The 26690-nt window shown below is 38.9% G+C and overlaps 1 protein-coding gene across 1 annotated transcript in view; it reads right to left on the bottom strand.

Moving 5' to 3' along the window:
* Positions 1–3505: 3505 nt before the first annotated feature.
* The window catches only part of IL13RA1 (interleukin 13 receptor subunit alpha 1), a 48249-nt gene continuing 25064 nt past the window's right edge, over positions 3506–26690 (bottom strand). The window contains exons 6-10 of the mRNA XM_024750596.1: positions 23533–23580; positions 23114–23246; positions 19572–19668; positions 16726–16810; positions 3506–5969 (exon numbers count right to left, since the gene is read on the bottom strand). Of these exons, the coding sequence (XP_024606364.1) occupies positions 5877–5969; positions 16726–16810; positions 19572–19668; positions 23114–23246; positions 23533–23580 (456 nt within the window). The 3' untranslated portion in view covers positions 3506–5876. The remainder of the gene's footprint in view (positions 5970–16725; positions 16811–19571; positions 19669–23113; positions 23247–23532; positions 23581–26690) is intronic.

The following is a 26690-nucleotide window of genomic DNA, read 5'->3' as shown; positions in this document are numbered from 1 at the left end:
CATTATGTATGGACATCAAATCATTACGTTGTACACCTTAAACTTATACGTGCTGTCTGTCAATTAATGTCAATAAAACTGGAAGAAAAAATCCAAATCAAACCAAAATAGACTATTTGGGAAAAACAAAATAAAGGAAGTACAGTTAATGGCACTCTACATGGATCAACTGTGAGCAATAATTATATGGTCTAATGCAAATATTGAATATTTAAACCAAAATTTGTTGTATTTGTGGAAGAGAATTATGAGTGCACGTGGTGTTTGTGTATGTGTTGGGACGCATATATGAAAGCTAGTTTCTCATCTTCCATAGCAGAAATTTAGAAATAGATAATTTCTAAACCTAAATAAAAATAAGAAATAGCATTAAGTATTAGGGTATAATTCCAAAGTAAAGAGTTATATGTCAAAAGAAACAGCTAAAAATGTTAAAAGCAGTTTTAAACAACACAAATTTATTAGCTCATACTTCTGCAGGTCAGAAGTGCAGCCCAGCGTGACTGAATTCTCTGCTCAGGGTCCCACAAGGCTGGAGTCACGACAGGTCAGCCAGCCTGGGTTCCTATCTGGAGGCGCTGGGAGAAAGTCTGTTTTCAGGCTCATTCAGGTTGCAGGCAGGACGTGGTTCCCTCTGACACTTTCTACATGGCCTCCTCCATCCTCAAGCCGGCAGCAGCACTTTGGGTCCTTTCTGTGTTTTGAATCTCTCTTCCTCTTCTGTTTCCAGCCAGAGAAATTTCTCTGCTTTTAGGGGCTCAAATGATTAGATCTGACCCACCCACATAATCCAGGATAATCTCCCCATTTTAAATTCTGTCATCTTAACCACATTTGCAAAGTCCTTTCTGCCATGTAAAGTAACATTTTCACAGGTTCCAGGGATTAGGGTGTGAGGATCTCTTCCGGCAGGAGGAATCCGGGTTAAGGAGGGGCGGGGCAGGGGATTGTTTTTTATAAGCCCTGTGGTACTCTTTGACTTTTAAAATTATGTACATGTCTAATTTTGATCAAATGAAACCCAAAAAGTTAAATTCAATGACCAAATTTGCAAGTATTGAATTCAAATGGATTTTAGAGAATGCATCAGATGTAGTCATTATACAAGCAATCTGTATTATACAAAGTCCATTTTTGCATTTCTAGGCAAAATGACCTAAGATCTGCAAAGCACGTTAAGAAACATTTGTTAGGCACAGCCATGTCTGGGCCCTTGTGAAAATTCTGATTTGGGCGAACCACAAGGCTCTTCCAATGTATCAATTCCTTTGTTCTTACTGTCGTATTAAAGGGGCGACTCTGGTTATTTTTGGCAGCTACTGCTAATAGCTAACTACCTCCTATAGCAAGAATAAGAAGTGACCATAAACATATTTTCTTGATATGTAAAACAAAAGTCATCATCTTAATTTTTGCAGGATGTCGGAATAGAGCTAATCTAGTCCAGTCTCAATTTACAGATGAGAACCCTGATGCCCAGAGAGAGGAGGGGACCTGCCCATGGCATTGCTAGTGCACGTAGCAAAGATCCTCACTTCTAAATGAGCTCTACGACTTATGGCCACTGTTATGAGCCTTGGGTGGGATGACATATCACTGTCTAACATCTTCATTTTATAGAAGGGGAAGCAGATGCAGATAGGAAGAGATACCTGCCCAAGGTCATTTGGAACTCCTACATTCTAATCCAGGTTTCTTTTCCTGTACAAAGTAGCCTCTCCCTAACTAAACACCTGATACCATGACAAATCTTATTCACTTCTAAATTCCTAGTGCCTAGCACATCATTGCCTGGCTCAGAGAGGAATGGACACATGAACGAATCTTAAGACACTGCATAAAGCTCACTTTGCAATTAAATATTTTAAATTCTCAGTCTGTCGGCTGATAAGAAATTTGGCAATAATTTGAAATAAGATGTTTCTTCTTTTGCCTCCTTAGGACAAATAAGTACATCACTGGCTATATTATACAGGCTCTAAAGCCAGGCTGACTTGTTTTCCGGTTCTCTCAGTCACGATCTGTGTGACCTTGCACACATACACTCAATCATTTTATGTCTTGGTTTCCTTATCTGTAACATGAAGATAATAATCAACCTATCTCATGGGACTCACATGGGGATTTAGTGAAATAACACATGTAACTTGGCACACAGTAGCTACTCAATAACTATTAATTTTCTCTTTTTTATAGAATGGTCTACCTAATAAATGTTGAAAACTAGCAGTGAAGTATTTTCCTGTTGCTAATGGTAAACTAAAAGTGTGACCATTAGAAAAGATGGCTAAAGGCCAAAGAACCTTCAGGAAGAAATCTTGGGAATTGATGTCAAAAATACCTAGCACATCCAAATGTCAGTAAAACTGCTTCTTCTCTTAAAGTAAAAGCATGCCAAGATTTCGCTACGGTATTTACAAAGAACTTTATTGCTTGATCTAATCATTAGGGTTTAAAAGAAAAGAGAGTCTCTGAAATAAGTGTTCTTGCCCCCTTACTTTCTTCTAAAACTACTAATATTCTAGTAGCATGATATGCTACTCACATGAGCACAGAGCTGTGCTTGGAAAAGAGCAGGACTTCTTGGAAATGACAAAATGGTAAATTACCCTGGAAAGCAAATGGTCTCAGGTCATTCTGGCTCCTCTGCCCTGAGATAAGGTGAACATGTTTGTGGCTACCGGAATTTGTTTTCCGTAGATCTCGTACAGATATACAGTCTCAAGGGTCCTCAGTTAAATGTTTTCTGTCATAATACTCAGCGTGTTGATGTGTTGAGGACCAGAAGGTGATTTCTTATTCAAAACAAAACAAAAGTATACTTACCTGGAGATGGATTTCCAGAATCTTCTTGGATCATTTTAGATAGTTACAGAAGTAACCTGAGCAAGATCAGCAGCCCCTACCCATACCCTAGGGCTTGGATCCTGGAAAGATGCACGGTAATTAATAAATGTTGGGCTAAAGATGCACTCCCAGAACTTAATACAAATGAGAAAAACCCTCCGTGACACTCAAACCGTTTTGCTATAGTTACAGAAAACATGAAACTACATTACCATCTCTTAAGAGGGAAGCTATTGAACACTGATTTTCTTAGTCTCAAATCTAACCTGTTTATGTGATTAATTCATAACTAGAGGTCCCTCATCGTGTATATACCATGACAGTCTCCTTAAGTACATTGCACTCTTTTTGAAGCTTGAAATTAGAAAGGACCAGTTCTCCATTTCCCTTAATTGTCAGAACCACGATTTAGCAAATACCTACGTCCCTTTAGGTACTGTTTGCAAAGGCTGTACTAAACCAAGTGCAGGCCTTTATCAGAAAACACAGGCATGCCGAAAAGAGCCGGGAAGCTTATGATACAGGCTTGTAAGATAAAAGAGCTGTCTTGGAATTTTTTCCCAACTTTGCCATTTCCCAATTCTTTTAACTCCAATTTCTTCTGCCACCCACTCCTCACGACATTCTCCCCAAAATAAGACAAAGGAAAACATTTGGGTGACATACAAAAAGACAATTAATATTTATTTTACTCAAGCTTTTCTGTTAAGAAGTTAAACAAAATGATCCCCATTTGAAGGCATTACCAAAAATGTTAACATTGTTTCACATATCCCTTCAGTGCGGGATGAAGAAAACACTTATCTGAATGAAAGAATAAGAAGGACCATCCTTACAGTGGCTTTACTTTGATATGTGGAGAAAACAAATCCATAAAGTTAGACATAAAATAGCACATGAACCTACTAGTTTCCTACAGGCAGTGGGAATTCCACTGATGTGTTAAAGTCTCCAAGAGCTCTCAAGACCTGGGGATCAGTTTTCAGCAGTTATAAAACAGCCATAGGTACTCCCATAATTCACTGCCCACTTTTCCCTCAACTATTTTACCACTAAAAGAGCAAGATGGAAACACCCCCGCTCCCAGCCCACTCCCAGGCCACAGGACCGTCATCAGTAGTTCTTTGGGTAATCAGAATATCAAAGCATCCCCTCCCCGTGCTGCCATCTAAATAGGATGACAGGAAAAATGACTTTGGGTGAGGCATTTAGGTGTTTTGTTTTGCAGAAGTATAAGACCTGGCTAGGAAATAATCTCATCCCTACACAGGAAAACCGAATATTCTTTCTAGAGAAGAGTAGGACAGAATAGAACATCCATGCCCGTCTCCCAGCCTCAATCTGACCTCAAATATAAAAGCAGGGGGAGGAAACACCTTGACATCTGCCATTGCCATGAACCCCAATTTCCTCAGGAAAGCCAGGGCACAGTGGTCCTCCACTGTACCCAAACCTGAAAAGAGCAGGGATGTCTGATCTCCCTTCCCCTAAGAGCAGGAATTGGAAGTAGCATTATCTTATTAATACAAATGGATGAATGTTTGGAGAACCTGTGATATAGAGTTCTCAAGTTCCTACCAGTAATCTGAGTCTATGTGTGTGAGCAGAGAAACATTAGAGGGGACTTCTCATTTCCACACTTTAAATATGGAGGAAGTAGAAGTAGAGGGAATATATATATATGGATAGGTTGTGGGGAATGGGTGAGAATGGAGCCTTAACATATGCAAAAAAAATACAAACGTTGGAGCCCTGGATGGCTGGTTATCAATATAAGAAACAAAACCTACTAATAACCATTTGTGGGAGTAAGGGAAAAGAGAAAGACACAACTATTCTTTTTTTCTCAAGCAAATAGCAAAGTTCTAGGTGAAGATAATACCTGTTTTCTGTTTATAAAATGCATACAGAAACAGTAAATGCCGAAAAGCTTCAAATAAATGCAGAGTCACACAGAAGTTACAAAATATGCGAGAATTAGTCATTGTTTCTCAGTCTACTCACACTTTTCCTGAGATGCAAATTACTCCCTGCTCCTCTAGGTGCTGTGAGCAGATTTATATTCTAATTGCTCATGAGAGGTGAAAGACTACACCGAAGGGAATGAGGGAGATGCAAAAGGGGAAATCGAGGTGGGAAGAGGGGTGTTGAAAGGTCTGGAAAATGACTGGTGGAGAAAGAACTGAGGAGCCCCAACTAGACTGTGAATTCTTTGAGGGAGTTGGTGCCTCACACCTGGGGGCCTAACACAATCTGGACCCAGAGTAGATACTTGATTTGAGTAGTGGAGGTGAAGAATAAACAATGCATCATTAGAGACTGTGTCGCTCAAACTCTAATACCCAATAAGTCATTCTGCCTCTACTGCCCTTAAAAGCCTGAAATGGCTTTGAAAGATCTCAGTAAAGAAGCTGCTTCTGCTTTTTCTGTGGTCACGGCCAACAAGGATGCCTGGGCCTTTCAAAGCAGAGGAAAATGCTGCTGAAGGGGATGAAGACTCCGGACTATTAAAGGGTTTTAATAGCCACAGACATTACTCAGTGGGATCCCAAACAACAGATAACAGATTTTATCGATTTTGTTTGCTAGATGTTCTCTATGACTCAAGTCTGACTTTTAGCATTTGCACCCAAAATGAATTCTCCTACAAATAAAATTTGTTGGTATTATTTGAGACAAAGAATACAAAGCAGGCATAGGTCCCTCAGGAAGTTGTCACAACTCCTGGTAAGATTAACTCGACTGCCATCATCGCTTTTTGCTTTTGTCCTCTAGTTTGAAGCCTTAGCAAAAGATGTCTGCTTTTTATAATTCAACAGAAATGACTCCACTCTTTTCTCCAAAGGGTCCATTATTATTTTTAGTTTTTCGGTGCACGACTCAACATAAAGACCTGTGGCTCTTATGAGCTGCCTGTTTTTAAACGGTCCAGTAGTTTCGGTTTCCATTTAACAAGTTCCCAGATAACAAATGGAAAACGGAATGAATCTTCACAAGGTCACATTGAAGGTTAAAATAAATTATCCCCATCACTGAGAGGCTCTCTTCAGGCTTTCTATCAGCACTACAGAGTCAGTTTCTTCTTTGGTTTGCTTCTCATAGATGTCGTACTTCTTCCAGTGCTGGAAGGGAAGAAAAAACACATACACGATGACTTTTCTAAACAGTGTTCTTTCCCTGAGTACTCGCAGCCAATGCTTATTTTTAGGTTTCTGTGCATGGAACCCCGAGTATATGTTTTCCTGTTTTGTTTGGGGTCTTTTTTCTTTGACCTAAGAATCTTCATCCATTTGAACCATCAATTAAACAAAACAATCAGGAATTAACGTTAAAGGTGAAAAACACCGTGGGACTGTTATATGATATTTAATAGCCATCTCAAAAGATAAATGTGGACACCTCCAAAATTGGAAACGAAGTCTTTTGAAGAAGAATAAAAGAGCAGCATGCTTTCCTTACTTCAACTGTTTCTATCTTTATTTTTTTACCACTCAGATTTGACCATTGCTCCAGAGATGCAATAGGCTCAAAAAGGCATCAAGGTGAACGGCAATATAGAAAATGCCCCAAAAGTCTCAGTGCAGTTAAAAGTTTTGAAAGACCTTGCATTAACAGCTTCATGTAACATCATTTGCGAGACAGGGAATTATGCATACAAGGTAAACTCATCTTGAATTCAATTTAAGTGTGTATCTTACGGTGAAAGCCAATATCCTGGTCCTTGCCTTCCTTCCTTACAAGTCAAAGGAAAGGGTGAAATGCGAGTTCAGTCCCCTCATCTGTAAAATAAAGTTGTTAGACTAAACCAGGGGACTGCAAACTATGGTCTAAGGGCCAAATCCAGCAGGCTGCCTGTTTTTTTAAATAAAGTTTTATTGGAACAGAGCCACCCCCATTTGTTTCTGTACTGTCTACGGCTGTTTTCGTGCTACAACAGCACAGTTGAGTTGCTGTAACAGACCAAAAGGCTTGTGAAACCAAAAATATTTACTGTCTGACTCTTTATAGAAAAAGTTTGCCAATCCCTGCACTAGATTATTTCTAAGCTCCATTTCTGCTCTGTTGTTTTCTGGTTCTATAAGCCTAGAAAAGGAAATGGAAAGAAGGAAAAATAGAAACAAGCAACAATGATGATTCAGCTGCCTCAGGTTGTGCAACTGGAGATGGACTCAGCAGGTCAGGAGCATCTGGTCTTAGAGAACGTATGGAGAGATAAGTTGGAAGACACTGCTTAAAATATCCAAATTCTACTCAGCCTGTGATCTATAGAGCCCACGAGCCACAACCACTGAAGCCTGCACACCTAGAGCCCGTGCTCTGCAACAAGAGAAGCCACCGCAGTGAGAAGCCTGTGCACCGCAACGAAGAGTAGCCCCTGCTCGCCGCAACTAGAGAAAGCCTGTGCGCAGCAACGAAGACCCAACGCAGCCAAAAATAAATAAATAAATTTATTTTTTAAAAAAGAAAAAGTATGTTATAGGACCAGGGTTGGCAAACTTTTTCTGTAGATAATAAACATTTTCAGCTTTGAGGGCCATATAGTCTCTGCTGTTGTAACATGAAAGCAGCCATAGACAATATATAAATGAATAGGCATGGCTGTGTTGCAACAAAACTTTATTTATAGACGCTGAAATTTGAATTTCATATTATTTTCTTCTTTATATTTTTTCAACTACTTAAAAGTGTAAACACCATTCGCAGCTTGCAACCTGTACACAAACGACTGGCAGGCAGGAGTTGGCCCATGGTCTGTAGTTTACAGAGAAATCCTATGAGGAAGGTAGTGGATGGCAGCATAGCCACTATGAAAACCACAAGTAGGAAAGGTAAGTAGGGTAAGTAGGAAAGCAAAGCCAAAATCCACGGACACAATCTGCAACAAGACCAGATGAAAGTGATGCCCCCCATGAACCCTGAAATATGAGTGGGTAGGGACAAATTAGAGATGCTACAAGAGCAAAATGGTATTAGCTATGGGAGAGTATGGAGAGGGAATCAGCAGGGCATCTGATAGATCGGAGAATTCTAAAACAACTCACTCAAACTTCAGCAAGCTAATTTATGAACAATAAGTGAGTCTGGCAGGGGGTTGCACCGCCCAAAGAGTGACCAAATGCAAGGAGTCCACAGAACAGCCTGAGAGCCACCTGAGCCCTATGAACTCTCAGAACCATCCGAAGCTCCCTTCCTGGGCAAAGTCCCACTCTGAAGAGAAACTGATAGGAACAGACTCCACACTGGCTAGGACACAGGCAAGAGACACAAACTATAAAGTCCAGATAAAAGTAGACGAGGTGAACAGGCAGAGCCAGATTTCAGAAAGGAATTCACTATAGTTTTGAGACATTGTCAAAAATAATAGAAGATGGAACTCTATAGCCATGAAATTAGAAAAAAAAAAAACTATCCTAAATCAAGTCGTCTCCTAAAACTTTAGGGAAACTAATTTCATGTAAAAATAAGCAACAGAATAATATTCTTATGGAATTAAAAGATGCCAGAAAGATGTCCACAAAATATACACAGATGAAAATTATAATCTAATATTTCAAAACTAGCAAAAGTATATTAAGAAAAAGTTATGTGATATGAAAAACTGTGCATGATATCGAAGAATATAAAAATTCAGAATAAGAACAATTCAGAAATGACATGGTAAAACCCAAGAAACAATTAGAAGTAAAAGAGAATAATCATTTCAGAAATGAAGACTAGCTAGAGGAAACACAGGGGCAAATAAACACAACAGATAAAACTTAAGAGAAACAAAAGATGAAAAGGAGGATTTTTTTAATCAAAAAGAAATAAAGATAGATGAAAATTATTCGAAAGGATGTGACAAATATAGAAGACAGGCAAGGAAAATAAGGGAACAGAATAACGAAGTCTATAAGTGAAGACATTTTCACTGAAAGTTTTTAAAAAGATTTGAAACTACATACTGAAAAGGCACACTATATACCTTGGAAAATCAACCCAGAATGACTAATACCAAGACATATTCTAGTAAAATTATAGGACTTCGAAGGAAAAAATCTTTTGACAACCAGGCCAAAAAGACCAAGTGTTTTAACACAGAAAGAGTATTATATTGTCAGCAGACCTTGACAACACTTTATGCCAGAAGAAAATGCATGACATATTTAAGATACCCAAAGCAAGAACATGTAAGCCATGGATTTTATATCTAGCTAAAATGAATTTCAATGATTAATGCAGGAAACTCCATCAATATGTAAATAATCTAGGAAATGTTGGTCCCATGAATCCTTCCTGAGAAAAGTTTTGGAGTTTCAAAAAACCAAAATGACTGGAGAGACATCAACATAAAGATCGGGGGTTAGCATCAAATACATACCATATAGAATTAAGACTAAAGAGGGCTATAGGGAGACAATATAGTATATAATGGCCTTATGCACTGGAAATGTAGATCCTGGACAACTTTAAGAATGGGGAGAGAATGGGAAGAACATATGGAAAAATTGCTGTCTTTAATAATCGTTGAAAATTATTTTATAGTTTGTCAAGAGTTCAGAAATTCCTTCAGTTCCACCTGTTTCCTTTTCAGCTGTTAAACTCAAATAAAGATAAATATGAGCGTTTTATGAAAACATATTATGTAATTTGTTAAAAGTGTGGACTGGAGGATCAGGAAGCCTGGGCTCAGATCCCAGCTCTAACTCTTGTTAGTTAGACGTAGATACTAGCTCTGCTAGGCAGCAGCAGTGTAACCTCAAACAAGTTACATATAATCCCTCTGGTGCTTCACTGTCTTATCTGTATAGTGGAGATAATCCCTGTTGCAGGATGGGGACAAATTAATGAAGGAAGTGCCTAGAAAAGTGTCTAACACATAGCAAAAGTTCAATAAGTATGAACTGCTATTATTATTGCTGTTACTATTATTCCATTTACCAGTAAAAGTGCAGTCAGCCCTCCGGAGGAGGTGCATAGGTTATGTGCAAATACTACACCATTTAAGGGACTTGAACATCTGTGAATTTGGGTATCCGAGGGAGTCCTGAAGCCAATCCCCCACAGATACCAAGGGACGACTGTATTTCCATTCCTCTATGTTGTTCTCATAACCTTAAAGATGATTATAGCTGGATAACAAGATTAATTTTTCTCTTTTGGTTATCTGTATTTCTCATTTCTCTATAATAAACATATTTCTTTTAAAAGAAATATTATTTTAATTTAAAAGATGCACCCTGAATGTTACATTTTCATTGGTATCTGCTCATTAGACCCAACGCTTAACTGTGTTGGACAGGAAAAAAGCAATCAGAACACTGCAGCAGAAATGGCTTCTAAGAAAACATTAATGGATCCTTCCGGACCGGGGCACAAACCCGTGTCCCCTGCATCGGCAGGCGGACTCTCAACCACTGCGCCACCAGGGAAGCCCAAACATTAATTTTTTAATTGCCTTTTTTCATTCCTGAAACTCTGATTACTCTCATTTTCACCCATTGTCAGCATCAGGGCCTTTGCCTGAGCACTGCTTCTATGCATACGTCTATGTAAGGTAAAAGGGACAAAAGCAAAGGCTCTGACCTGTTGTTCAATTTTGTGAATTATATGTCAGTCTAACTTTAAAATGACTTGTAGAAAAAAAAACTCCACAGAATTACCGTCCATAGTTCAATTCTTACCCTGCCGACTTTTTAAACAAGGTAATTGACAATAGAATAATGGCCAAAGATGAAAAACATCCTAGATGAAAACAAATCAGTGTTTGGGTGGTGAACACAACTGGCTTTTAGTTGTTAGTCATCCTAGAAAAATACACGTATGTATATAGAATTTTTTTAAAGAAAGAAACAAACGTCATAGAATAATGGAACATCAAGTTTCAGTTTAAGAGTACCTTCAAGATTTGGTCATTTCACACAGTGAACTGCCAACAGAGGTGAAGTGGGTTTCATGCACCTAAGCACCACGCAAAACACTGGCCTTGTGTGTACAAATCAGCTGATGATGTGCCCCCGTCTTCTTCAGAGCAACAGACACAATAGAAAGTTGTACAATATGAATTGTAGATCCCCACGCCTTAAAAATCACTGCAGCTTAAAAAGAACCTGCTGAATGTGGTGTGGAGGGGACTAATTTGGTACCATTTGAGGTGGCTATCAATTCAAACACTCACTTTGAAAATTGATAATTAAAGGGAAAGAATTAAACATGTTTCCTACCTTTCTAGCAGAAACCGAATTTCAGAACAACTAAGAAGCCTAGTTGAGGACTGAAAGCAGTGCTTTGTAGGAAAATGCCAGCTTATAAATGTAGATTAAATGATAGATGAGAAAAATCATCATCGTTTCACAACCCCTAATGAGATTATTGATTCAAGCAAGGATACTAATTGGCCAATAAAAAGCATCAGCTGAAGAGTTGACAGGGTGCTAACATTACCACCACACAGATTATCTTCAGGTGGCAAGGGGAGGAAACGTGTAGATGGCAGGAGGGGACATGCTATTATCGCCTTAAATACAGTGGTCCATCTCACTAATGGTGGGACAGCTGGATATTATCTGTCTCCTGACAATTGGGACAGCTGGAAATATTTAAATATGGACTGAGTATTAGATGATATTAAGGAATTAATAATTTTTAAAGTGCAGCCATGCTATTTTGGCTATGTAGGAAAGTGATCTTAGCTTTTAAAGATACACACTGAAGTTAAAAAAAAAAATTCAGCAGTATTTGGAAATCAACTCCAAGTTAAAAAGCTGCTCTCCAATCAGGAATTCAAAACTGGCACAGTACTGAAAATGTAAGTGGTTTCCGAGAAGCAGAGGAAGAATGGATAATATTTTATGGATGAAAAAGAAATGCAGATGCAGAAGAGAAGCAATTCCCTCCGCAAAGCCCCCCTACCCCCCAAATATGGCCAGCAGCCCAAGTAGTCACACAGAAAAGGCAAACAGCAAAGCAACAGGAAAAAATGCTGCTGGCCAAAATGTTACTACAGTGATGAGCAAAACATTGTCAAAACAGTAGAAACCTTAAGGAAAATGATACAGAAGATTTAATTTACCGGTGGCTAAACCTAAATAAGTTTTTTTTTTTTAAAACAACCACTACTGATGGTGCAGCGTGGAAGAAGAAATTGTTTAGAAAGGGCATGGATTATTTCTTGGGATTAGAAGTTGGTAAATTTGGGCTACAATGGCTTCTACTTCAGGTTCTGCAATTCTCTCTCTATGTGATAGTCCTTGAGAAATTTCTCCATGGTCCCCAATGTCCCCATCTTTAAAGTGAGGAGCTGGACTAGAATTTTGAAAATTTATAGTTAAAGACAACTAAACATGTAAACATACACCTCATTAGATGACCTCTAGGGCAATGTTCACTCCATAATTATTCATTCCCTAATTCGATGATTCTAGAAGTAAAAGGACAGTCTTTCTGCTGTACATGCAGTTCAGTTTTCGAGAACTGCTGCCATGTAGAGAAAGTAGATTATTCATTTGGTTATAAAGCAAACATGGAAATTTGTTCTATTACCCTTTCCCCTGTCTGCCACTTTTATTATACTTTTAGTTTTAAACACTGATTTTATTTAATGGTCTGCAACCACCGCAAACAAAAACATCTTATGCTTTTAGTGGTCCATCTTGTCAGTGCATCCACCTCACTAAATTATAGAATTATCTGACTCATCAGGACAACATATTATCCTCTAGACAGCAAATTGAAAAAAAGCAATTCTCCCATCTCTGAGAAAGATAATTGATCTGATTTTGCTGTCAATGTTACCATCATTCACTCTATCACCCAGGCTTGAAACCCTGAAATTATTTTTTACTCTCGCCACCTTTCATCACCCACACAGAGTCACCAAGTCGTAATGAGTTTCCTTTAATAATGTCTCTTGCATCAATCTCCTCTGCTACCACCTAAATTCAAATCCCTATTATCTCACAGACCTGGATGACCACAATATTCTCTTTTCCCTTAATGACTTGTACAGTGTTTCTTTTTATTATAAAAGTAATACATGCTCATTACAGGCAATTTGGAAATTTCAGAAAGGTAGAGAGAGAATAATATCAATTACCCACAGGCTTCCTGCCCAGAGATGATTATTTTGATGCATTTCCTTCCACTCATTGTTCTATGTATATATTGATGCATTTTTAATAAAAATTAGGATTGTAATACACTACACATTTATGATATGTTTCTTACACTTACACCGTGAGTATTTTGCTAGGACATTAAATGCTTTGAAAACCTAACTTTTCAAAAAACTTATTCTTGATTGTTGATGTTTCCTTAGTTTCTAATTTTTCGTTTTGGAAACAAATGCTGCATTGACCATCCTTGTACCATTGTTGGATTATTTCCCTAAAATAGATTCCTAAAGAAATAATGACAAGATCAAAGATTCTTGTTACATTTTACCAAGTCGCCCCCCAGAAAGAACACATACCATTTTACAGGCCCACCAGCGTTGCACAAAAAGTGCCAGTTCCCCACCCACTTGTTAACACTGAATATTATCACTTTTTAGAAATGTATTAAGCTGGAAATGTATATCTCATCAATGCTTTGGCTGTATGTCTTGTATATATCAGTGAGTCCAAACATGTTTTCACAGATGTTGGACATCTGTGTCATGGCACTTTGACTGTCTTCATTCTGCTAAAAGGTGTAGCAAACTCAAATGCTTTTCAGGGGTCTGGCATGTTAGGTCAACATGTGAAACCACAGTGGGAATTAGGAATTCTCAGGAATTCCTAATCTCAGGAATAGGGCCTGAGATGAACTGGTAGAATGCATGCCCTGCTTAAGATCCCAAATTGAAAAAATTTAAATACACCACGCTGGCCAAACAAAACATCTGTGGGGCAAATTCAGGACTAGGTTCCCAGTTTGCTACCGTGCTAGCACCTCCCCTCTCTAATCCATTCCCTCCAGGTTGTTGTCGGAATGATAGGTGTGGAGAGAAGGGAACCCTCCTACACTGCTGGTGGGAATGTCAATTGGTACAGCCACTACGGAGAACAGTGTGGAGGTTCCTTAAAAAACTACAAATAGAACTACCATATGACCCAGCAATCCCGCTACTGGGCATATACCCTGAGAAAACCATAATTCAAAAAGAGTCATGTACCAAAATGTTCACTGCAGCTCTGTTTACAATAGCCAGGACATGGAAGCAACCTAAATGTCCACCGACAGAAGAATGGATAAAGAAGATGTGGTACATATATACAATGGAATATTACTCAGCCATTAAAAAGAAGGAAAGAATGCCATTTGCAGCAACGTGGATGGACCTAGAGATCATCATACTGAGTGAAGTAAGTCAGACAAAGACAAATATCATATGATATCGCTTATATGCGGAATCTAAAAAAATTGATACAAATGAACTTATTTACAAAACAGAAACAGACTCACAGACTTAGAGAAGAAACTTATGGTTACCAGGGGGAAGGGTGTGGGGGGAGGGATAGTTAGGGAGTTTGGGATTGACATGTACTCACTGCTGTATTTAAAATGGATAACCAACAAGGACCTACTGTAGAGCACAGGGAACTCTGCTCAGTATTATTTAACAACATAAATGGGAAAAGAATTTGAAAAAGAATAGATACATGTATGTGTATAACTGAATCACTTTGCTGTACGCCTGAAACTAACACAACACTGTTAATCAACTACACGCCAGTATAGAATAAAAAGTTATAAAAACAAAGAATGATATTCCTAATACCTTCTCATTATAAGGCCAGCCATAACATGACTCCAAATCTGTTTCTCGGAACTCCCCTATCCCAACCCGGTACTTCTATCATACAGAACTCTAAGGAGGTAGTGAGGTTCTTGAGGACAAACATTCTATCTTACAAAAAGCAATGCAGCAGAGTGGAAAGAAAGGGAAAAGTCTAGAATCAGACAGTCCTGGGTCAAATCTCACCTTATTATCTACTAGCTGTGTGGCTGCAGTAGCGTTATTTAACCTCACTGAGGCTCCATTTCCTCATCTGTGAAATGGCACCAACAGCACCTACACCACAGGGTGGTTATGAAGACGGAGCATTTAATACACTGTATACACACGGTAGACTTCCAATCACTGGTTAGAGGAGCTGTTAGAATACTTGCACAATTCTCAACCTCCAGCATCTGTCTCAGTAGCTGGCAGAATGAAGACACACGGGTGATCCTAAGGAAAGTATCTATAACAGTGATTTTCAAAGTGCGCCCCGTGAATGATCATGCCAGGATAGGAATCACCTTTGGGCTCCTTTGAAATATGCAGATTCCTGGGACCCATCCCAGAGCCGGTGAATCCGAACTTCTGAAGGTAGGGCCCAGGATTCTATACTCCTACAAGCACTGCAGTCGACTGTGACTCAAAGCTGAAGAAACACCGTCACCTCAGTGGCAGTATACCAGCCCTTCATCAGGTACCTGACTTCTAGACCTCCCTGGCTAGTGGTGCCCTATCTGGCACAGTTACCCACTGCCCATGCCCATGACTTGGTGAAAAAATGATCCAGATGGCTCTTCCTCTGACAGCATGGGAGCCTCCCTGCCTTCCTTCCCTAGCCACTGTGTATCACCCGTCATTACAAGAATCGTTTGGGCGTTAAAGATAAATGGAAAGTATTATCAATAGTAATACTAAGCACTAAAACTTACTAAGCACCTATAATGTGCCAGACACACTAAGTGGTTTCTACGTATTAAATTAATTTAATCCACATAACAACACCATGAGGCAGGTGCTATCGTTACCTCCACTTTTTACAAGTGGGAAAACTGAGGCACAGGAAGGTTAAGGAAGTTACCTAAGGTCAAACAGACGGTAGATGACACAGCAGAGATTTGAATCCAGACAATCTGACTCCAGAGCGCAGGCTGTTATCTACTGTGCTGTACTATTTCCCTGAATTAACTGCCCCATGCCTGAAATTACTAACTTAAGACATATACAATAATATCGATATTTATTTCATTTAGTGCCTTTATTATTTCATTTGGGTGAATGTATTTATCAGAGAAGCCTCAAACTCTCTTGTTCCCATAAGGTCTTAGCTTTTCCAGCCACAAATTCTAGCGTGAGAGTCTGCAGCCAGCTAACTCTAACAGTTCGGGTGGGTTTGCTCTAGTTCCATGTCTTCGGAGGCCAGCTTTCCAGGCAATAGCATGAACACAATCTATTTCAATTGTTTACCTTATCTTTCTATTTCCCTAAATCAAGTTTGAAAAATTACTCCAGTCAGAAGACCTGCCTATTGGCTTAGTTTCATAAAGGAGGCTCCTCCCCCTGCAGGTTTAGATCAAATATGTTCCCTACCCCAGAGAGAGAATGAAGCCCCATGAAACAAGACAGACGAAGTATTCTGGGAACTTCTTAAACGCTATGCTTGGTCTGAGATACAACATTTTAAATCAGCTCTTCTTTAGTCTTTTAGATAAAATGTAGCTTAAAATAACCAATTTTGAAATGAAATTCTGACACATGCTACAACATGGATGAACCTTGAAAATGTTATGCTAAGTGAAAGAAGCCAGACTCAAAAGGACAAATATTATAGGATTCCATTTATATGAGGTACCCAGGTTAGGCAAATTCAGAGAGACAGAAAGCAGAATAGAGGTTACCAGGGCTTGAGGGGAATGGAGTTATTGCTTAATGGGTACAGTTTCTGTTTGGAATGATGAAAAAGTTCTGGAAATAGTGAAGATGGTTGCACAACACTGTAAATGTACTTAATGCCATTGAACTGGATACTTAAAACTGGTTAAAATGGTAAATTTTATGTTTTACCAAATTTTTTAAAAATCCCATAGCCTCCTCCCCCCACAAAAACCAATTTCAAACTTCACAGAGTCAGTGCTTACCAGGGTATCATCATTCTGGTCTCCAAACATTTCTTTAAAAATCTTGCCAGGATCAGGAATTGGAGGGAATATAATAATCTTGAGCCTTTAAGAAAACAGAGACATTTTTGATCAAACCTTCCATTCCACAGAAATGTCCCACTTAAATACAGCCATATTAAAAGAAGGCTTGGACAAAAGACATGGTACACAAGTCATCTTTAGTGATAACGTACTTGTGAAAAAATTTCTAAAACAAGCTGAGAAATCGATCTCCTAAAAGTATCAAGTGTGGATAAAGCAGAGGGCCCATCAGTAGCAGACTACTTATATCCTTTCAATGAAAAAAAATTTTTCCAGCTTTATTGAGATATACTTGACAAACAAAAATTGTATAAATTCGAGGTGTACAAAGTGACATTTTAATATATGTGTACATTGTGAAATGATGATCACAATTAAGCTAATTAACACATCCATCACCTCACATAGTTATAATTGTGTGTGTGGCACTGTGTGTGTTATCCTCTATCATTTAAATAAAAATGGTGCTTTACTTATCACAGATCAGATGGGAGCTTGCTGTTTATAATTTTGAAAAAAATAATCTTCCGAGAACGGGGGCATTCTCTTTAATTTTTCTTCCTTATTTTCCTTGTCTCCTCTCTGTTTTTTTTAATTAAAAAATTTTTTTAATTGAAGTATAGTTGATTTACATTGTTGTGTTAATTAGTTCTGTACAGTCCTGCGCGTCCGGAGCCTGTGCTCCGCAACGGGAGAGGTCACAACAGTGAGAGGCCCATGTATCACACACACACACACAAAAAAAGTTTGCATCTTATAATCCTAAACTCCCACTCCATCCCTCCCCCACCTCCCTCCCCCTTGGCCCCCACCCCAGTCTATTCTCTATGTCCATGATTCTGTTTCTGTTTCATAGATATGTTCATTTGGGTCACGTTTTAGATTCCACTTATAAGTGATATCATATGGTATTTGTCTTTCTCTCTCTGACTTACTTCACTTAGTATGATAATCTCTAGTTGCTGCAAATGGCATTATTTCATTCTTTTTTATGGTTGAGTAGTATTCCATTGTATATATGTACCACATCTTCTTTATCCATTCATCTGTCAATGGACATTTAGGTCGTTTCCATGTCTTGGCTATTGTGAATAGTGCTGCTATGAACGTAGGGGTGCACGTATATTTTAGAATTAAAGTTTTGTCTGGACTCTCTATTTTTGCATCTGATAGTAGTACCCTTTGGTGGACCTACCTCATCTCCTAGGTCTCTAAATGTTGATGTGTCCCAGCATTCTCTTTTGTCCTCTTTATCTCCCTCACTTTATTAGTGCTCTCTTCCAGTCTTAGGGCTTTAAATCCATTTACATGCCAAGGACTCCCAAAATTCCATCTCCAGCCCAAACCTCTCCCTTAAACTCCAGATTCATGTATACAAGTACCTATTTAGCATCTCTACTTAGATATCTAATAGGTATCTCAAATTTCTCATGTTCAAAACTGAAGTCCTCACCTTTTCCCTAAAGCCAGCTCTCCTCCCAATCTTCTCCATCTTAGTAAATGGCTCTAGCATTCACTCAGTTGCTGAAGCCAAAAATCTAAGAGTTATCCTTGAATCCTCAATTTCCTTCACACCTTCGAAGACAAGCAGCCATCAGCAAGCACTATTAATTCCATCTTCAAAATATATTCCACATCAGACTACCTCTTACTACCTCCTAACTAGTCTACCGGCCTCCACTCTTGTCCAAGTCAAGTCTTCACTCAGCAATACAATGATCTTTTATGACAGTAAATCCAATCACATCCCTCCCCTGATTAAAACTCTCTCATGTTTCCCCATCATGCTTAGGATAACATTTCAATTCCTTGCCATAGCCTACATGATCTGGGCCTGCCAGCCTCTCCAGCCTCATTTCCTGTTGTTCTCCCCCTTGCATGCTCTCCTCTAACAAGACACACGGAGTTCATTCCAGCCTCAGGACCTTTGCACTTGCTGTTCCTTTGGCCTAGAATACTCTTTCTTTGAATATCTGACTGGTTTGCTCCTTTAATTCTGTCCTCAAATGTCACTTTCTCAGAGAGGACTTCCCTGGCATCCTATGTAAGATGAGCCTCATATCACTTCCTAGCCTTTCTCCCCAGCCCAACTCCACAACTTTACTACTCACTAAGTGAAACCATAGACAGGGACTTTGTTCTGTTCATTGCCACAACCCCAGCAATAACAACAGTGCCTGGCACATAAATAGGCACTCAACAAACGTATGTTTCAAGAATACTGAAATAATGATAAAATGTTGATTCTAGAACCAGCTTAATAACCTTATTCCAACTTTAGGTATTTACTGAAAGAGCAAATAATAGCACCAGACTAGTCCCTATGATGAAATTGAGAAAGTAAAACATTCTCAAGGAATGAGTGCTGTAACTTAGAGACAACTTGAAGTTCTCTTTCCTATAGCATTAAGTAGCAACCTGTTTTGCATTCACACTAGACAAGTCATTTAATTGGTAATGGTCTCCATTTCTAAAACTTATGATCTACCAACCAACTGTTGACAAATTAGGCATTTGAAAGAGTAGAGTGAACATAGGTCTTATCAACAATTCTAAAAATATACAAAGAGAGCACTGCCTGAGCAGAGCCCTGGGATCTAACACTTTTCTCACCAGAAAATGGGTACAATAATATTTCTTTGCCATGCCATACTACCAAAAAGCCAGGTATAGCCAAAATGCTTCCAACACACTGGGGAAACATCAAACACACCCACAAAGAAGAATAACCATAGCAACCAGGGCAGCAGAAACTGTCAAGCCTGCCTGGGCAGCTGCCTTACCTTTTCAGGTACAGTAGAAGGACTATGATTGCAGCTGCAACGATGATCGGAATGATGAGTAACGTGGTTATGTAAAATGTTGGATTGGCCTTCTGACCTGGAAAATGAAGAACAAAGAGAAAGACATGAGAAATAAAACCCTTTTAGAAATAAACCAAGCAACAGTTGTATTAGACTAATGAGATTACAGATATTTCTGCCCTCTACACCAACATATTTCCCAAAACTCTTCAATCCTCTTATCTTTTGTTATCTTAATAGTGAAAAAAAAAGTCCTGCTCTGGTGCCTAAAATTCCATGGATGAAAAAGCACCTTAAGGATTATCTGAAACCAGGATATCTTAACTGGTTTCAGACACTATTAACAAAGATGTTATATTTGTTAAATATGTCATCTCATTAACAGTGACTATCTTTTCTTATTGGTTACTTAGCACTATTAGAACACCTAAAATAATCCTAACGACAACTACCACTACTATTCTTAATTGAGCAACTACTGTATGTCTGATATCATACTAGGTAATTTTGCATGCTTATATCTATGCTAAAGAGATAGATAATATTACTTCCCACTTATACAGATGAGAAGTGTAAGGCTCAGAGAGGTTCAGTGGCTTGTCCAGAGGGTTTAGTAAGTGATGGAGTCAAGCCTCAAACCCAGCACTGTCCAATTCCAAAGACTTTCATTAACTGCCTTGCTACACCTAACACTTAGAATGGCATGTCTATTTATTGGGTTGGCCAAAAAGTTTGTTCAGGTTTTTCCATAACATCTTACAGAAAACCCAAACAAACTTTTTGGCCAACCCAATATATGCTCATCTTTTCCACCAGGGCATGAAAATCTGGAAAGCATCTCAGGGCCTAACATTGTGTTAGGCAGCCTCTAAGATGACTCTAAATGATCCCTGCCTCCTGATATTCACACCCCTGTATAATTTTCTCCCCTTAAGGGTGGGCTGGACTACATGTGTGAATAGCAACAGTGATGGGGTGTCACTTCTGAGATAAGGTTATAAAGGGCTGCAGTTCTCATACTGGGTGTTTCCTCATATGCTCCTTCTTGTTTGGACTACGCACTGGGGGAAGCCAACTGCCATGTCATGAGGTAGCCCTGTGCAGAGATCCAAATGGTAGGGAACTGAGAGAGGCCTCTGTATTAGTTTCCTAGAGCTGCTGTAACAAATCACCACACGCTGGTTGGCTTAAAACAGGAGAAATATATTCTCTCACAGCTCTAGAGGCTAGAAATCCCAAATCGAGGTATCAGCAGGGACATGCTCCCTCTGAAGGCTCTAGAGTAGACTCTCTCCTTGCATCTTCCTAGCTTCTGGTGGCTCCCAGGAATCCTTGGTGTTCCTTGGATTTGTAGCTGCATCACTCCAATCCCTGCCTTCATCTTCACATGGCCCTCTTCTCTGTGTTTCTGTGTACCCTCTCTTCTTCTGATAAGGATACTAGTCATTGGATTTAGGGCCTGCTCTAAGCTGGTATGACCTCGTCTTAACTTGCTTACATCTGCAAAAACTCTATTTCCAAATAAGGTCACATTCACAGGTACCAGGAGTTGGAACTTGAACATATCTTTTTGGGGCACATGATGCAACCTGCTACAGCCTCCATCCAGCATCCAGAGTGGAAATGAGGCTTTCCAATGACCATATGAGTGATTTTGCAAGTGGATTCTCCAGCCCCAGTCAAGCCTTCAGATGAGACTGAAGTCCCAGTCAACAGCTTGACTGGAACCTTATGAGAGAAGTTGAGCCAGACATACCTAGCTAAGCTATGCCCAGATTTTTGAGCCATGGAAACTGTGAGCTAGTAAATATGTGTTTTTTATTTTTTAATTATTTTTAAAAATTTTTTGGCTGCACTGCACAGCACGTGGGATCTTAGTTCCCCAACCAGGGATCGAACCCACGCTCCCTGCATTGGAAGCATGGAGTCTTAACCACTGGACCGCCAGGGAAGTCCCATATATGTGTTTTTTGTTTGTTTTAATTAATTTTTATTGGAGTATGGTTGCTTTACAATGCTGTGTTTTCTTGGCTTTTGTTTGTTTTTTTAAATTAATTTTTATTGGAGTATAGTTGCTTTACAATGTTGTGTCCAAATATGTGTTTCGTAAGCCACTAATTTTGGAGCTAATGTGTTATGCAATAATAGATAACTAATACAACCTTGCCTGGCACATAGCTTGTTCAGTCTTTCGATTAATAGGGAATTGACTACTTCAATAACCTGTCTCTCTGACTGTTAGATAGCTGTTAGAAAGTTCTTAAGTTGGTCCTGTTTTGGTCCATGGAGCCACAAAGAAAGATAGCCTACTCCCTCTTCTACCTGACAATACCTCAAATATTAGAATTCAGCAATTATGACTCCCTAAGCTTACTTCGTTAACTGTTCTTCCCCAAATTTTGAGATTCTTCAACATCCTGATTACCTTTCCAAGGAAAGATTCCAGTCTGCTAATGCACCTCTTACAATGTGGTGCCCAGGATGGGATGCTGTATACTTTTGATGTGGCCAGGACACTGTGCCCCACCCTGCAGCATCCCCTTGTTCTGGATGCTGCACTATCACTGCTGCCTATGACTGCAATATGCCTTTGGGGGGTATTTAAGGGGCCGATGTTGAGTCACTTTGAGCTTACAGTCAAATAAAACGCTATCCCTCACCCCACAGCACACACATCCATAAGGGACATGTCTTTCCAATCCTGTACTTGACCCTGGCAGATAGCTTGCTCAGCCTCTCAATTAATAAATGAAACTGATTTTCTTCAAACCTAGATATATGTTTATCTCTATAAAATGCCATCAAGGTCATTGTCCTACTCTTGATTCTGTTACCAGCACATAGGATAGTACTCTAGCATTGCACAATCTGCAGATTTAATCATGCCTGCCTTCTGTATTTTTGTTCAGGTTGTTAACAAAGATACAGACAGGACAGAAGAGAGGATAACACCATTTGGACTGCAAATTTTCAAAGAGTTGCATATTGTAAATTAACCCTGAGTGATCCGACAATAATTAAACAGAAAATACATTTCAACTGTAAGTATTCTCTGGCTGACGTCGAGAATAAAGAACAGGGACTTCCCTGGTGGCGCAGTGGTTAAGAATCCGCCTGCCAATGCAGGGGACACGGGTTCGAGCCCTGGCCCCGGAAGATCCCACATGCCGCGGAGCAACTAAGCCTGTGCGCCACAACTACTGAGCCTGCGCTCTAGAGCCTGCGAGCCACAACTACTGAGCTCGCGTGCCACAACTACTGAAGCCTGCACGCCTAGAGCCCATGCTCTGCAACGAAAGAAGCCACCGCAATGAGAAGCCCGTGCGCCGCAAGGAAGAGCAGTCCCCGCTCGCCACAACTAGAGAAACCCCGCATGCAGCAATGAAGACCCAACGCAGCCAAACATAAATAAAATTTTTAAAAAAGAATGAAGAACAGCCCTTTCCCACAATCAAGTTTCTGCTTCAACTTAGTTTCCATGCATCAATGGTTTAACTTTTAATAAAATCCCATTCTCTTACCTATACTCATTGCTTGACTCCAATTACTCCAGAGTTTGTCATCCTCATAGCATAACTTATTTGTTTTGACTCTTATTCTGACTGTGTTCAAAGTATCAGGAAGAACACCAGGGACCATGAAACAAATTGTACCCTTAGATATAAAATAAAAGCACACAAGGAATATTACCAGCTTATTCTCTTTCTCTGCTTCTGAATCCTAAATATAATTATCTGCCAACTTTTGTATATGATTAAGACTTTGTACTGCAATACAAATTATCTGACTTTAACTCCTGAAAAAGAAAATTGGCAATAATCCACAGAACAAAGTAGTTTGTTTTTCTCAAAGCAGTTCAAATTTAGGATATGCTCACCCTGTCCCACCCCCAATTACTCTATGAGTTTAAGCCCAAATAGCTAAAATTGAACTTACTGACCTCTAGGTTTCCTTCAAATTCTGAATTCTGACATTTGGCCTCTTCAACCTTGAAAATATAAAAAATGAATACATTCAAAAAGTTTTAAAGACCACACTTTATATCATTTAACCGTTTTAACAAGTTTTCTTTTATGCCATTATCAGAGGACCAGGTGCAGTGAAAAGAGGTAGGTTTTTAAAAATAAGTGGTCAATTACATATCCATATGTGAAAAAAAAGAATCTTGACCCCTACCTCACACTATTTACAAAGTCAATTCCATATGGATTGCAGATCTAAATGTGAAAGTTAAAATAAATTAATAAATACATAAATACAGCAAGCTTTTAGATGAGAACATACAACATCCTCATGACCTTAAAGTAGGACGATATCTTAAATAGGATCAAAAAAATATTAACCATAAAGGAAAAATTTTTATAAAATCTGAAATGAAAAGGTAATGCATAGAGTGAGAAAAGATATTTGCAGTTTAAGAAAAAGGACTTGCATATATATATAAAATATATATTTATATATAATACACACACATACATATACCTCATAAATTAATAAGAAAAAGACAGACAACCCAATAGAAAAGTGGCAAAAGACTTGAACAGACATTTCACAAGAGGATATTCAAATTGCCAATAAACATAGGGAAAAGTGCTCAACTTCATTAGTTATCAGGAAAATGCATATTAAATCCACAAGATAACGATACACACACCTACTGGACAATACCAAGCGTTGGTGACGATGTAAAGCATCTAGCACTCTCAATTTCTGCTTTTAGTAGTGTAAATCGGCACAACCATTTGGGAAAGCTTATTATCTACTAGAGACAGTCATATGTAACCCTATGGCCCATATATGCGCAACAGAAATGTACACACATGTGCACCAAGAAATAAGTGTGCAAATGTTCATAAAAACTCTATTCATAAAATTCCAAACTGGAAACTATTCAAACGTCTATCAGTGGGAGAATGGAGAAATCAAATGTGGTATATTGACATGATGGAATGAATGCAATGAGATGCACCTTCAACCACAGGCAACAATATCCGTGAATATCATAAACGTAACATTGAACAAGAGAAGACAGACACACAAAAAAGTTCTGTATAATTCGTTTACATAAAGTTTAAAAAGAGGCAACAAAATTAATCTATGGGATTAGAAGTCAGGATAATAATTGTTCTTTGGGAAAGTAGTGACCAAAAGGAGTCATGATTGAGCTTCTAGGGTACTGGTTATGTAAGTGAAAAATCATTTGTGAAAAATCATTGAGCTGTACATAATGACTTCTGCAATTTTTCTATAGTATACTATATATAATAAAAAGTTAAAAAAAGAAAACTATTATGCTCCGTTGTTGAGAGTATAATATACCAAAAATGACTGGGTTAGAGAAAAGAAAGTAAAATGCAATTTTCTCCTCTACACAACTTAAGTCATGCGCTGTCTGAAGTAAAGAGAATAACCAGTTCCTAAAATGTAAATATTTCCAAATCAACACATGAAAATCTGTTGCTTAGTTAAATAGTCTACTTTTGGCCAACAGGTCCATGAAAAGATGTTCAACATCACTAATCATTATCGAAATGCAAATCAAAACCACAATGCCATATTATCTCATACTTGTTAAGTGGCTATCATCAAAAAGATAAGTGATAACAAGTGCTGGAGAGGGTGTAGATAAAAGGAAACCCTCGTGCACTGTTGGTGGGAATGTAAACTGGTGCAGTGACTATGGAAAACAGTATGGAGGTTCCTCAAAAAATTAAAAATAGAACTATCATACGATCTAGCAGCCCCAAGGAAATCCTGCCATTTGTGACAACATGGATGGAACTTGAGGGCATTATGCTAAGTGAAATAAGTCAGAGAGAGAAAGACAAATACTGTATGATCTCACTTGTATGTAGAATCCAAAAAAGTCGAATTCACTGAAGCGGAGAGTAGAATGGTAATTGCCAGAGGCTGGGGAGTGAGGAAAATGGGAAGATGTTGGTCAAGGGTGCAAATTTTCAGTTATATATTCTGGGGATCTAATGTACAGCAATGATGACTACAGTTACTAATACTGTATTGTACAGAAACTAACACAACATTGTAAATCTACTATCTCATCACACACACAAAGAAGGTAAGTTTGTGAGGTGATGAATGTGTTAACTTGTTTGTGATAATCATCTCACAATGTATATGTATATTAAATCATGTTGTACACCTTAAAATAATCACATTGTACAACCTAAATATATACAATTTTTACTTGTAAATCATACCTCAATAAACATGGAAAGAATAGTCAACTTCTATCAAAGAGATGTTTAAACATGGGACAAAGACCAGAACACACGCTATGATCTTTGGCATTCAATGTCATTCACTAAATGGTTCCTACCAGCATTTGTGAAGAGTGAAAGGCCAACTGAATGATGAAGAGCCATCCTATCAATATTTTATATAGGGGCAGAGCAAAGGCCACTCGGGGGCTACTGTACACCAGTGCTGGCCATTCGGAATCAGAGGCCTGCTGGGGAATCACAAGTGCCAACTACCACTTGAGGGACCAGTTTGCAGGCTGATGTCCCCCCTCCCCTGGACCATCTCCCAGATATATATATTCCAAAGTCAGCAAATCATTGTGTAAATTGATAGTTCTGGGCTCTTGTTCAAATGTAAATCTCCTTGTGTAGTTTACCAACTGCTCAGATATTTCCGTGAGAAAAGGAAAACAAGGATACAGATCACCAAGTAGATAGCTGGCGGGGATGGAGGTAGTCAAAGACAAGTCACTTCTTACTTTATGATTCTGTCATGAGCTACCTCTGACCCAGCACCATGTGATGGCACCAGTTCATGTTCCAGCCTACTTCCCCCTCTTAACTAGAACACCAGGCAAAAGACTTACTCAAAAAAGTCTTGCAGAAAGAAACAAAAAGGGTCTAACCAGCAGAGCTCAAAATCGGCAAGCACACAAAAAGCTGATGACATTCTAGGGGAAGAAACAGCTGGTGAACATCCGCTAAGAGAGAGAACATTAAACTCAAGTGTATAAACAGAGTTAACTCCAAATCAACTATAGTTCTGGTTTTGGTGGATAAGTTCCACAGTATAGTGTGCTCCCTTCAGTTCAGATTTTTGCCAAAAAAAAAAAAAAAA

Source organism: Neophocaena asiaeorientalis, unplaced genomic scaffold, assembly GCF_003031525.2.
Source record: "Neophocaena asiaeorientalis asiaeorientalis breed wild unplaced genomic scaffold, Neophocaena_asiaeorientalis_V1.1 scaffold503, whole genome shotgun sequence".
NCBI lineage: Eukaryota > Metazoa > Chordata > Mammalia > Artiodactyla > Phocoenidae > Neophocaena > Neophocaena asiaeorientalis.
This window is presented reverse-complemented; position numbering and strand designations above follow the sequence as displayed.